At 33.1% G+C, this 15,153-nt stretch overlaps 1 protein-coding gene across 5 annotated transcripts in view; it reads right to left on the minus strand.

The window, feature by feature from the left end:
- SLC20A2 (solute carrier family 20 member 2) overlaps positions 1-15,153 on the minus strand; it is an 88,586-nt gene that overhangs the window by 42,020 nt on the left and 31,413 nt on the right. For all 5 annotated transcript variants that reach the window (XM_087713244.1, XM_087713242.1, XM_014066267.2 and 2 more), the window contains exon 2: positions 2,553-3,108. In XM_087713244.1, the coding sequence (XP_087569370.1) occupies positions 2,553-2,841 (289 nt within the window). In that variant the 5' untranslated portion in view covers positions 2,842-3,108. The remainder of the gene's footprint in view (positions 1-2,552; positions 3,109-15,153) is intronic.

Raw genomic sequence — 15,153 nt, forward strand, 5'->3', positions numbered from 1 at the left:
GAGTGTGGGGGAGAGAAGAGAGAGAGAGAGAGAGACCCAATTCTCACAGAAAACACTGAGTTCTGAAACTTTAGTAGGCATGTCTGGGGGGATGTCATGTGACTGGGTGGAAGTAATGTTGAGTTGGCCACACCCACCCAGGTTTTGTGGCTCCCGGTGTTACATACTAGCAACTGAAATAATTTTATGGTTGTGAGTCAATACAACATGAGGAACTGTATTAAAGGGTCGCGGCATTAGGAAGGTTGAGAACCACTGCTCTAGAAGTATTAAATAATACTCACACCAAGGTGAGTATTTCAGTCACAAATATATTTGGAGTGGTTTGATACCATTCGTATCAACCAAGCTGAACAAGAATTTATGATTTTAAAAGTAATAAAACTATGATAACATTCCCTCTCAAAAAGATCATTCCATTCTGTTTTAAAGTAATCTATTAACATAATATTCAACAGGTAAAACTATCTTACAGCATTATCTTCCTAAGCAAAATATTTTTTTGACTCTTAACATAATGTCTCATTCCCAAAGCTTACTGTTTGATAATTTATGATCCCAATGGATATATTTTTGGGCAACTATAAACTAGCACAGCGATGGGGATGCATCAAAGGAATGCCTTCTAGTAGTGAAAATGTTTGGATCAAATGGTTTTAAAGTTCATTTGACAACCACAGAACTTAAATTAAATACAACTGATGAGACAAAATTTTAACTGAAACCTATTCTTATACAAATACATTGTATTACTGAGATTCTTGTTTTGGTCCTAATCAAACAGATACATCAAGTATTAACAAAAATACAGGTTAGCAAGATAAATCAAATATTCTAATGTTACCTAAGCCATACTTTGTATTGAAATATCTCGCAGAATGTAGACCTATATTCTAATTCCCCTAAGGAAGGATGAAATGCACCTTTCATAAATAAACTTGGACATAATATTTTAAGCAGATTCCATTGTTTTGCCATTCATCTAAAATTAGATGTAGATATTTAAAATATTTAATCATTATCTGTATTTAATCAACAGTCAACATACTTTAAATAACCTTAATTTTCAGAATTAATTTATTTGCAACTGCATATAAGACTCCATCTATTTTTAAAAGATAAAAATTAACATAGCTACAAATAGTAGAATGTTTTTTAAAGATGCCAGTGAAAGTCAGGAAGCATATGCTTTTAAATGAGATGTGTATTTTTTTATCTGATAGGTTAAAAACAGGAAGTAATTTTTGTTTTCATGATCAAGTATGATAAAATTTAATGCAGCATTTTATCCTCAACATTTTGTCTTATAGTTAAAAATTATATAAACTAATGAGTCAAAATATAGTACTTGACAGCCTATTTAATGAAGATTCCAATCCTATTCTGAAGCCAAAAAAGGAACATCTATACTTTCTGGTTATTGCTGTTATCTGTCTTCAATGCTCATTCTTCAGTGACAGGCAAAGGTAGCATTCAGAAAAAAAATTCTAGTTCTCTTCTATGTACACTTCAAGTGGGAGGGAGCAATAGTGTAACTGCATAGGCTCAGAATTGTAGATAGTTCCAGGACAATCAAGTCAAGCTCCCAAGAATAATCTCCTGTTCCTCAAAATGGATCACTGCAAATATTCTGATATGTCATCCCTTAAGGGCAATCTGATCTGCTCACTAGAAACAGAGGGCTATATTCTCTTGATAAAATCAAATCTCCCTTTACCTATTCATATTTGCATTGTTGTGTGGGGAAGAAAATAGGAGCTTCTTCTAGCTTATTTTCCCCAAGCTCCAGTGTAAAGAAATGAAATTACTGTTCTCCCATAACCCTCACCATGTTCCAAAGAACAAGAAATACTGATTGTAAGCACAAATATAATAAATTAATAAGACAAGCTACTAGTTTAAGATTTTTTAAAATAAAAATTCATAAAACTGTAAATACATGTCTGCCACCATTATTGTTAGGTATACTACAGTGCTATATAGCAATAGCAATTAAGACTTTTGTAGCACTTCACAGTGCTTTACAGCCCTCTCTGTGGTTTACAGAGTCAGCATATTGACCCCAACAATCTGGGTCTTCATTTTATGTCTTGCCAATATCTTGTTATATATTACTTTTTAAATAGTTTTAGAATCTCATACACTATATTGAAATAGTAAATAAACAGAACCTTAGTAAGTCAATTGTATTTCTATTTTTTAAAATTTAATAAGAATTGGGGAGTAGCAATGAGAATTTCTTTTCTAAAACAATATAGTTAACTATAGTTAACATTAAACTTGCTCTAAACTTGGTTAAAAACAAGCTATAAAATTAACTTCTATTAAAGTGGGTTCCAATAAACTACTAAAAACATCTGGTCAGGGAAAGGTTTGCGGAACCTGATTCCAAGGCCGGCTTTTGATTTCTCAATAATAAATTCCCCAATCTCTACAGGAATTTTGTCGATTGAGAAATTTGCAAATTATTACTTAGTTTTGCCAAGAGGATATAAGAACTTTGAATTGTTTGAAGAAAATAATTAAATGCTTAGAAAAATAAGGTTACTTACCAAACATTGCACTGACTTCTCCAGCCATAAGTAGACCTGTTGAGTTGTCATAATAGTTCACATCAATTATACCTTTACGAATAGTTTCACCTACTTTTGCTCCTAGCAATACTGAACCAGTAGTTTCAAAAATTGAAGCTAGGATGCAGGCTTGGCGCAAAGTAACTACACCAGAACCCACAGCAGTACCAAAAGAATTGGCAACATCATTTGCTCCAACTGAAAATGCCAAGATAAAAGCAATGATAAAACCCGCAATGACCATCCACAAATATTCATCCAATGCCATTTTTCTCCAAGTGCTCTTGTAGTTAGGGTTCCCGTTTAAAACTATTTTAATTAGACAAAGCTTAAAGGTAGTGAGCAGATTTAAAAGCTGATTTTATGCACACAATGAGTTCTCTCTGGAAAGTGCTGTGTGGTACTGGAGCGTGAAGAAACTGCTAACTGGTGATTTTCAAGCTACTGTCAATACTGTTTGTTTGGCTCAATTCAGTCACCAGCGAGATCCATTCCATATTTTGCTTCAGTAGGTTTACAGTTGTAGTGATCTCTCCTGCAAAAAGAAAAAAAATGATGAAAACCTAGAATCAAACACTATATAATTATAAATAAGAAAATCTAGAATGCCATATGATACCTTGGTAACTATACATAAAATGGCTGAAGTCAGATTACAATTGACAGTATTTAGGGATATTGATAAATTATAATTGAAGCTGTTCTACTTCCTAGAAAAAAACTTAAATAGAGATATAGGCATAATATTTTGATCTTCACCAAGTATCTGTAAAAAAGAATATATTAAATTAATCTTTGATTAAGCAAGAATGGCCTTTAGCAAGAATGCCTGCTAAGCATAATGAAAGCGTAATTAATCAGTGTAGTTCAAAACAACTTGAATGGGCTTTTTTTTGCCTAAATTTGTCATACTTTGTCTCTTGTAAAATAGCAGAGACTGGTATTAACTCCTTGTACTGTTCAGAAAACTGAAAGTATCCTTGTTGCTTAACTAATTAAGTTTATAATGTAAAGGTTACTTGATCCAGATCTAGCAATAATATATTGTCTGTTCTGCTAAACATAGTTTGGGACACATTGAAATACACCACTTGAATTACAATCACATATATTTGATCATAAACAGATATTTCCATTATAATCCTTGAAAAAATGAATTAACTCTGAAACCTACTATTGCTTTAACATATATAAGATTTTACTGGTAATATTTTGTGTCTGGTAACTCAAATTCTATTCTGAGAAAAGTTAAATTCTGCTATTTGAGTGAGTTTTGAATACTTGACAAATGACATAATTCATTTGTGTCATTATGTCTACATATTATATACTACCTAGGACACTGAAGCCTCGCACTTAACTACCAGAATCAGCTTCTTTATTTTACTAGTGTGCCCATTCTGGCAGTTCTTGTTTAACAACCATAATTGGAATCAGCAACTCAGTAGTTAAAATTGCTAAGTGAAAAATCATGTGACTTTGAGTACGATCCTACTTCAGCTTTCTTTTGCTTTACACACCTGTGAATGTTATAAATGCGAACACTGGTTGCAGTTACTTTTCCATAATAAATACAACTATGAACAGTCACTATATGAGGCAGTTGCTAAATAAGGACTACTTGTACTATCAACAATGTATGTTTAAAAGAACAATTCCTGGAAGTACTGTATCTCCACAAAAAAGGATGTTCTGGCACTCTTTTTAGGTGTATAAAGCATCTCTTCCTACAGTGACTATAGTGATTGTAGTCTAATCTCTTGGAAGCCCCTCTGATCCCAACACAGGTAATCATTCTGAGATACAACAGTCTGACGGAGAAACCTGCTTTACTTTCAGCTACTGTAAAATATCCCCAAGTTATATGAAGGTATTTCGGTTGCTTTGCAAACAGGTCAGCGGAGTCCTTCGGGATTGGGCGGCATATAAATATATTTAATAAAATTTAATAATAAATAAGCTTTACTATTTTTATAGTAAAACATTTTTCTTACTATTTATATCTAAGTTCTATCTTTTAATTTCTTAAAAGTCCATTTATCTGGAACACCTTAAAAACAACTGAAATAGTATCTCAACAGCAAGCCTTAGAAAGGCAAAGAAAGTTGACACATTCTCCTGCTCTGAAAAGTCCTGGAACACTGACCTTATTCTACAAGCCTAAGAGAAAGGACAGGATGTTAGCTCTATCACCATGGTGAAATAAATGCACCGTGATGAGTCAAAAATGAACTAGAATACGTCCAATATAAAAAAGAGTTCAATTATTAACTGTAAAAGGTAAAGTCTCTAAGTCAGATTCAACTCCTGGCAATTTCATGGTCAGAATCTGGTTTATTATTATTTTTGGGTTTTTCTTTGTTTTTATTTTAATTTCTGCATATAGGTGACAGCTTTCAATTTCCAAGTGACTTCCAAAATAAGTGCTATCTAGGTCTGATCCTTCTTAGTTTTTTACGATCAGCTAAAGAAATTCCATAAATCTGCCTTAAGAGATCCATATGTATTACAACCTGAATAATTATAACTGGCCACTGTGGTCAGTAATACAATGGTTACTCAAAAGGTCAGAGACCTTGGAAAAGACATGTAGAAGCATTTATCAGAAAAAGACACGCAGGGACCCTCTTGACTCCTTAGTATAGAAGAGGAAGGAAAGTTAAAACTCAGACAGCCTTGCAAAATTCTCTTACTGCAACCTACCTCAAGTATAGAAAATCCTTATTTAACATGCTTTCATTCAGTGACCATTATGATGATGGTGCTGAATGAGAGGAACTCACTATGTGCCTTTGTATTTGCAACCGTTGTAGCATCAATAGAGAATCCAGCAGCAAGTTGCAAATAGAAAACTGAGGCTACATTGGATTTGCCTAACAATTGCAACTGGGACTCCTGAAAGTGCCGTCATAAGTAAGTGGAGTTACATGATGTTGTGTCTTACAACCATATTGCTTAGTAACAAAGTTCCAGAGTTCAATTGTCATTAGTAAGCAAGGACTATCTGTATAAGACTAGTCGTTCTGTGGAGTCACAAAAAGTGGTCTCATCTGATCTATTTCATATGACTGACAAAAAGGAACAGGAAAAAACAGCTGATTATACTAAGCCTGTCAGACATATGCAGTGGATATAAAAAGTCTACACACCCTTGTTAAAATGCCAGGTTTTTGAAAATCAGACCAAGATAAATCATTTCAGAATATTTTTTATTTTTAATATAACATATAAGCTTTGAAAAACAAATTTAAATATTTTGTGTAAAATAATAATAAAAAAACCCTTGTAATAATGTGGTTGCATTAAATTGCACTCTCTTAAATTAATACTTTGTTGAAGCACTTTTTTATTTTATGACAGGATTCAGTTTTTTTGGGTAGGAATCTATCAGCATGGGACATTTTGTCCTGGGAATTTTACTCTCTCGTCCTTGAAAAAGGACTCCAAATCTGTCAGATTGTGAGGACATCTCCTGTACATTGCACTCTTCAGATCACTCCACTGATTTTCAATTGGATTTAAGTCCGGGTTCTGGCTGGGTTATTCCAAAATTTTTAATTTTCTTCTGATTAATTATTTTATTGACATGGTAGTGTGTTCAATGGGTGTTGGTTGAAAAGTGAAATTCCTCTTCATTTTCAGCATTTTAGTAGAGGCCTGAAAGTTTTGTGGCAAAATTCACTGATATTTGAAACTGTTCATAATTCATCTTGACTAAAATTCCAGTTTCAAGTGAAGAAAAGCAGCTGCAAAGCATAATGTTCCCACCAGCATACATCACTGTGGGTATGGTGTACTTTTGATGATGTGCAGTGTTGTTTATGTGCCATACATTTTGGAATTATGGCCAAAAAAATCCAACCTTTGTCTCATCAGATCATAACACATTTCCTCACGTGCCTTCAAATTTGATATAAGGTTTTGCAAAACTGGGCTTAGATGTTTTCTTCATAAGTATCTGTCTTGCCACCCTAACCCACAGCCCAGACATAGGAAGCATAATTATTTTCACATGTGGTTCACAAATTTCTGCAAGCTCCTTTAATGTTGCTATAGTCCTCTTAGCAGCTCCTTGGACTAGTTTTTTGTCAACAATTTTGGAGGGACATTAAATTCTTGGTAACATCCATGTTATGTCATATTTTCTTCACTTATTGATGACTGTCTTCATTGTGCTCCATAGTGTAGCCCAGTGTTTTTCAACCACTGTGCCGCGGCACACTAGTGTGCCGTGACATAGTGTAAGGTGTGCCGTGGGAAAATTACTTTATATATAGTCAATATAGGCACAGAGTTAATTTTTTTAAACATTTTCTAATGGTGGTGTGCCTCGTGATTTTTTTCATGAAAAAAGTGTGCCTTTGCACAAAAAAGGTTGAAAAACACTGGTGTAGCCAATACCTTGGATTTTTTTTGTGCCCTTCTCCTGACTGATATCACCAATGAGATCCCCTTAATGCTTTGTAAGCTCTTTCCAACCACGGCTGCTGCTGTAAGGGGCAACTGAGTTAAATGTCACAAAAATCATACTAGAACAACTGAACTTTATATGGGCTTGGTCAGAGTCACTTTAATTTATGGCAGGGTGTGTATGGCAGGATAGTAATCAACTATTTACTATCAGCTTGAATGTGATTGGTTAACTCTGACCACAGCCACTTACCTATCTATAAGATGGCATGAACACTTATGCAGCCATGTTATTCTAGTTTTTATTGTTATTTTTTCCCTCTAAAGATTTTAGGCAGTCAACTAGATAAACAGTTGTAATTTTAATGCAACTCATTATACTTGCCATTTTTTAAAGGTGAAACTATGAAACAAAGTAAAACTGCATCAGGCACATAGGAAATGTTAGGGGAGGGAAACTGGGTGACGGAATTGAAACGTTTTTTTAAAAATGTTAATCTTACTTTGGACTTGCAATTTTTGTAATACCTGCCTCAAAATAGAGGGAAATTATACCACTCATTTTTTGCAAATATATTGCCAAAATTCAGAGGCATGGTCCAATATGATCCAATAGCTGCAAAAAAATGGTTTTGTTCCAAAGGCTGCTCACATTGATTTAGGCACAAACTGTAATCACAAATAGCAAGAAAATCATATTTCATAATTCCAGGGATGAGTCAACACAGCCCAAGATTAAGAGGAAGGAAGGAAGGAAGACGCTGATAGCCTACATTAAACAGAAAAAAATGTATGGGTACTTCGGTATGTGATAATTTCTAAGAAGCAATCACATGAAGAAAGATTGGATGAGTAGATAAGAGGAAACAGAAAACTTCAGAAACGCTCATTCCAAATCTTATTTTGGAAGAAGCTTGAATAAAAGTAACAAACTTAGCTGCTATGTTACATTAAAAACAACAAATCTGAAATATGACAAGTATTTTACAGAGTATGAGATTATGTATGTGCTCAGAGGCTTGGTGCTGCCACAACAACAAAATGACTGAAAAAAAACTGATCTAGTGACTTCATATTTATAATACTAGATTGTAATAGCCTTAAATATATTTACCGGAAAATAGTGAAAACTGTAAACTAAATGCATTACGTAATCTGAAAAACTAATGATTTCAAGTAAGTATATTAAAAGCTGTATAAACTACATATTATAAAAACTAGTATCAATAGAATTGAGAACTGTAACAAAATGAATGGGCAATGTTGTTTTAAAATTTACTGAATATAGATTAAATAATTTAAAATAACCTGGCTATAGTTCTTTGGAAACAGTTTCCAGCAAACTTCATTAGTGATAAATGTTGTATGACACTGCATTGCTTTTTTGCAGTTCCAACTGCAGCTTATGTTTATATCAAGGTCAATAGTGAAAATAATTTCACAATACCATCCATGGAGAGCTAATGAAATGGAGTGTTAAGCATTGGCATCCATTTCCTAATGATGTAGCTGCTTATCCATAGATGCCAAGTACTTCCATTAAAGATGTAATTGGAATATATTCGGACATCACTGTTGATGTTAATGTATTCAGTCACTGAACTGCAGCATGATGGAACTTCACCCATCCAAGCTTTGAAAACAGCTTCCAGATAGTTTTGATTATTTTTTTTACATTTGTCTCATTTGGACCATAGTTATTTTATGAGAATGGACACACAGTTATCCACATAGTAGATAATTTTTTTGAGTGATCATTTTTACTCAGTAAAATCTGTGTAGCAGGCAGCAATTCATCCTAATGAAGTATTAAAAAAAAGGGGGGGGAAGCAGTTAGCAAAAGGTTTGAATTCTCTACTATGGATTTACTTGTAACACATATTTTGTTTATTTCATTTATTTCTCATACATATTTTTAATAATTGCATGGATAGAATGAGAGAAAGTGGTTGGTTCAAATTTCATCAATTTCATAGTTAAATAGGTATTAAAGCTTGGTCTCTCTTACACTACTACATAGTTGTTTTCTATGTAAAACTGTATTATACAATATATTTCCCAGTATCCATAATAAAGGAACAAGGAGTAGGCTGTTCAGGGTCAATTAAACATTTACTGGAGGTTCTAGGTAAGTAAACTACAACTTTTTGGTGGATCTAAATATCGTAATGGTGGATTTAGATAATGCATTTCTAGAGTTAACAGCTATTACAAAAATGTTTCACTCAAGGCTTCTCCTATGAACATTTTCCTGACAATGCATTTTATTTGTGCAAAGTGCATTTCAACTGAGCACTGATGCTGTTGTTACTGACAATACATAAGTGATTATCAGCCTATTATTACTAGTTACAATGATAGTTAAAAAGAGACTGATATGTGTCATTTGAGACACACACACACACACATACTGTGGATAGGGATATATATATATATATATATATATATATATATATATATATATATATATATATATATATATATATATATATATATATATATATATATATATATATATATATATATGGTTGTGACTTTAAATATATACCTTTCTCCCTGGCTCAGCTGATAACGGAGGAGGGCCTGTGGCTTAGTGGTTAACACATCTGCCTAATATGTAATACAGCCCAGGTTCGAATCCCAGTAAGGGTATGGCTAGCTGATGAGAGCTAAATAGCTTGAAATAGATCTATACTAGTCTCCCTTTATTCAGCACAAATACAACACACACACACACATATATATATATAAAACCCCACAGAAAGATACATTAATCTTTAAGACCCTCAGTCTAACATTAATCTGAAGTGATATTCCCACCAGTTTGCTATCACAGTATTTTGCTATTGAATAGTTTAGATTTTTTTTGTACCATTCTGCTGGCAGTAAGGATTTAAATAAGTGTTTTAATTTCAACTTTAGAACACATTTTATGGACAACTTATCAGATGGTAGCCGGCATAATTAGTGACCTTTAGCCTTCTAGACAAGTACAACTTTTCAACACAACTTCCATAAACATTGAAGTTTAACATTTTATAACATAGAATATGCTATGAAATGTGAGATAAGATATGACAAGTATAACAAATGTATGACCCATGATGAAGGGAGAAAGAAGAAATAACAAATTATAATAAAAATAAATGACACAAAATGCATTCGCTCTCCAACATTGGAGTCCTTGGTGCTTTCCCAGCTTGATTATTTGCTAGCAGACATTTCGTTGCCTAACTAGGTAACATCGTCAATTCTTAGAATTTCTACCTTACCTTTCTTAAAATCTGAAGGGTACATTTAAGGATACTTTACAAAGGTTGCTCTTTCCCCCTTTCTTCTTGTTATAGCATGCCTTCAATCTCATTTTATAAGCTGTGTAGTCCTCAAATGTAATATTTGGCAACTCCACTTCATTTAAAAAAAAATCTCTTAACCAATTCCATCTCCCATGTCCACAATCCTTCTAAGATAGCACTATTTTCCAGTCTCAAAAAAAAAACAAAAAACTGCTGAGTTATGGAATTTGTTTATAGGACACAGATGAGTGGTTTGCAAAATTTTTAAAGACAGATATGTTCCATCATGCCCACACAGAAATTCCATGATGGAGAATTCTAGTTTATTATTAATGATAGTCTAATTAACTAGGGGCAACTCCTGCCAATCGATAAATTTATTTTGTCTTATTTTTCACTTTATAGCAACCATTTATATCTCTGTATAATTGCCCTTAAGTATCAACTAAAAAGCATTTCTTTACTTAGAAGCAGGTATAAACATAATTTCTCAGAAATAACATGCAATCTATCATGCAGACTAACTTTTAACTATTAACTCCTAATTACAGATACTTTTATAAAAGTAACAAACTGTGTTATAAGGTAACTTTACTTAATTAAATCGTCAATGTACTCAGCTTTTGTCTGGACTATAGGAATGATTTATACAAATTTCTATCTTTTTTTAGTATTATATTACTAAATACATTTTGTCAATCTTTTAGAACTAAGTTTATAATAACAATAAGTATTATTCATCATTATCAGCATATATCAACATAAGGTTTGTTTAATTGCAAGCCAACCTGTGGAATAATACACACACAGACACTGTATAGTTGAATATGATAGATGCACGCACACACACACACACACACACACAATTTATGAGATAAACACATCTAAATTTACCATGGGGGAAAAGTCATTTCTATACCAAGAAAAGAAACTTAACATTTGTCAGAATTTAACTATTTTAATTTCTTTTCCTTATTAAGAAAGACTTTTAAAAAAATTGTCAGAAAAAAATATTTTATCTGCAATATAAAACTGGAATCAAGCAAAAGACTCATTTTTAATCTAATTCAGTAAAAAAGATATATATAAAATTTATAAAATTTATAATAAAATTTGACTTCATTTTGTTAAAAATTAAAAAAAAAACTTATAAACTCACTTGGTACTTCTAAGCTGTTTGAAAGAGATGCCAAGTTAATTCTTTCAGCAACTATGCCTTGCTAATCACAAATACATTCCTAATGTCTAAAATAGATTATCATATTCAGCAGTCACACCTCAGGAGCTGAGATCCCAAGCAAAGTGAAATGTCCTGTAACTTACCCAGCAACTTCAGTAAAACTCACAGAAGAACTGCAAAGCAAGACAAGACTCCTAAATATCAACCAGGGTTTATACTCAAGGTAGAAATATGCCTCCTCTTAGCAGGATATTTTAAATAGGGCGGATACTTAAAAGACAGCATAACTCATGATTACAGTAGTTATACCAATTTAATTTAATTTAATTTAATTTAAAAGAGTTCCTGTTATTCTGTCTCCCTCCTTCGAATGAATACAATGGAAAATGCTTTTTAATTCTGAACTACATTTTAAAATCTCCTTTTCACACGTTATTTTTATAATAGCTGGCATTACTCATCCCAATTTTATATTAGTTGTAACCCACACACATACACAGAAGAGGGGACAGGAAAACTTCACAATTTTTTAAGATTCTAAAATATTGGTATCAGAATAGCTGAATAAGAAAAAAAATACATTGCACTTAAATACTGCCACGGTTTCTAATCAAGCTGGAAATCTAGCAATGCAAGGCAATTTTACCTAGCCCAATTAATAATTTTTTAAATTGAGTATTTAGCCAATTAAAGTAGTTTAGAATGAATATGAAATTTTATAAATTGTCAAACTCTATTAAATAATTAGGTAATTACTTTGTTATGACTTTAGATGCATGACACAAATAATTTATGTTGTTTAAGCTTCTGTTTATCATTAACTAAGAACTTTCATGAGCAGTATTCAGCAAATTTAAGAGAATGGATATTGTGAGGATATAGTAGTTTGACTATAATCATATCCATATTTACTGCATACTACATGTTATAACATGATTTTAACTGAAGCACTTCTTTATTCAAAATTATAATGACAATCCAAAACACACAACTGTAAGTAACAGCACATTTTATGATACAAGCAGAAACAACAACAAAAGTCTTTTGTTCATTTTGGTTTTAGTCTAGATATATTCATTTGACATGGAAAGTTGTTTTCCCTTTTATGATAATATTTTACACTTCTTAATTTAAGCATAGGAATATTGAAACCCACAAGAAAGGGGTACCAATGTTCTTCAAGTTCTCCAAAACGAGGATCCCATTTAATCCTACTGATAATATGGAATCTGTATCTGAATTATATAACTATTTATTAAGGTTTTTTGCTTTTACTTCATTCCCATCAACGTCCATGGTATCATCAGACAATGAATAGATCAGAGTATATGTTCAATCAAATCTGTATACAGGGGTTGTGAAAAATGACCTTTATCATGGTCACATCACTATGTGGTGGAATTTGGTTTCATGACATCAAACTCTCCCTGCAGAAACCAGACTCTATTAAGATCAATCCTGGTTAATAGGAAGTCTGTGGGAAACATTTTGTATTGTTCTGTTAATAGGTTTTGCATTTTGAGCACATAGAGTAGTTCAATTTTTATTTATAGAATAGCACTAGAAAGTAATATTTGGGAATTGAATTTCTAATCTTTTGTAGATAGTACCATAAGCTATTACTGTATGCTGTTGCAGTATATTTAACATAAAAATGAAGTTTCTAGAGATTATATTTAGGATTTTAAGGACAAGGATGTACACAAAAAACATTTAGCTCTTTCCTTGTGTCATCTAAAGCAAAGAAGGCCATTGATTTATATCTGTTCTACGTTGGATTGATTCCCTTAAGAAAAAAAAGGTAATTATTTGGGGGTGAGCCACAGTTCATTATTGTCATTAGAGTTACAACTGACTTTTGCAGGAACATTTAATAGTACCTTCATTTTAGTATACCAAATATGGTCTTTCCTAGATAGTGATAGCATATCACTGTGATATTGTGTTTACAGATTGCAGTAAAGCATTTTACGCAGTTATCTTTGTGCATAATCCAGGAACTGCAATTATTAATCATGCTGACTAGGTCAGTCAGCAATACATATAATTCATTCAAAACACACCGCAGTTGGTGCCATCCTTAGCTCCTGAAAAAAAGTTACATATCTAATATATCAAATATGCTAACAGTATATTAGCTATGTAGCCAAGTTCAACACACTAGCTATATAACCAGGTTCAGGATCATCTTGCTAGCACAAAAAATAGTCAACAAATAATTTTCCAAATGCAGATCTGGACAATTACAGATATTACAGTTTATAAGTGGCAATTATTCAAAATATGTAACTTCTCTGGTAACCACTAGGAAGCACCAATGTAGTGTGTTTTAGACCTCTGTTTAAACTATTTTGTTCAACCTAGATCAGTGTTGGCGAATCTTTTTGGCACCGAGTGCCAAAACAGGAGCGTATGCATGCATCCGCATGTTCCAGAGACCAGAAGAGCAGCCACCTGGTGCGCATGTGCATGCCGGGAAGATGATCTTCCAGTTTCTGGCACATGCATGCCCACCAGCAATCTAGTCTTCAGGTTTCGTGCATGCATGCGCACGGGAAGACCAGCTGGACGGTGTGCATGTATGTGCTAGAAACTGGAAGATCATTTTCCCAGTGTACCTATGCCCACTGGGTGGTTGCTCTTCCGGTTTCCGGCGCACATGAAGACTAGCTGACTGGAATGCCAGAACTCAAAAGAGTAACAGGTAACGGCTCTGCATGCTACTTCTAGCACGAATACCATAGTTTGTCATCACAGCCTAGACATCACTTTTTTTCTGCGTCTCCCCCCCCCCACTTAAATAGTTTTCTTTTTAAATAAGTGAATATTTTAATTGTTACAAATCTCTACAGTAACCCTAACTTTCTATTTTGTTAATCCTGGGGTTTAGGTATATAACAGTGGTGTAAAACTTGCAGTTCAAGAACTAAATATGACTCCCAAACTCTGAAATATCCCATGCCTGATCAATCATTTTTCTTTTGAAAATTTCTGCCTCTGCTTTTTAAAATAAAAATTACAATCTAGCCTATTTTTTTGAAATCTCTTATCTCAGCACAAAAACTGACTCTGCTTAGCCTTAAAAGATAATTCAAGGTGAGTTAGATGCTGCCACCTAGCAAGATTTACATCAATATTCTGTTTTTATGTAGCAACGCTGCTAGTAGCCCTGCATTAGTGTTATAAATATTATGTGAAGATCAAAATTTTAATTGTCAAAAAGGTTGTTAACTTATGAGTATACCACTACAGATTTTGGATTGAATTACAGACTTAAAATTTTTGGATATGAGCCTGCCAGTAATCAGAAACAATTCTATAAGCTTTCCTTTACCACCATTAAACCCTATAATCAAGACATCCTCTTTCCCACTTTAAGAGTGGGAAAGCTTAGTTCTGATTTATATTCCCACAAGTCTCAATTTATCCATCTAATCATTAAATCCAGTGATTGAGCCAACAAGCACAAAAGACTATGTTACTGGGGGGTGGGGGTGGGGATTGTTTGGCTTGAAAGGATGTATTTAATTCTAACCCAATCAAGACAACCTCTAGTCACATGAATCCATTTAGTCCTCTAATAGCTGTATTATAGAAAGACACAAAATGTTCCCACAGAGAACAGATAAAGAGTTGGCTTAATCTTTTAAATTACTACATGTAAAGGGAAAACAAAAACAAACTGCTTGCTTAT

The sequence above is a fragment of the Thamnophis sirtalis genome, unplaced genomic scaffold, assembly GCF_051295495.1.
Source record: "Thamnophis sirtalis isolate CommonGarterSnake01/CBP01778 unplaced genomic scaffold, rThaSir2_p1.2 scaffold_4, whole genome shotgun sequence".
NCBI classification, from domain to species: domain Eukaryota; kingdom Metazoa; phylum Chordata; class Lepidosauria; order Squamata; family Natricidae; genus Thamnophis; species Thamnophis sirtalis.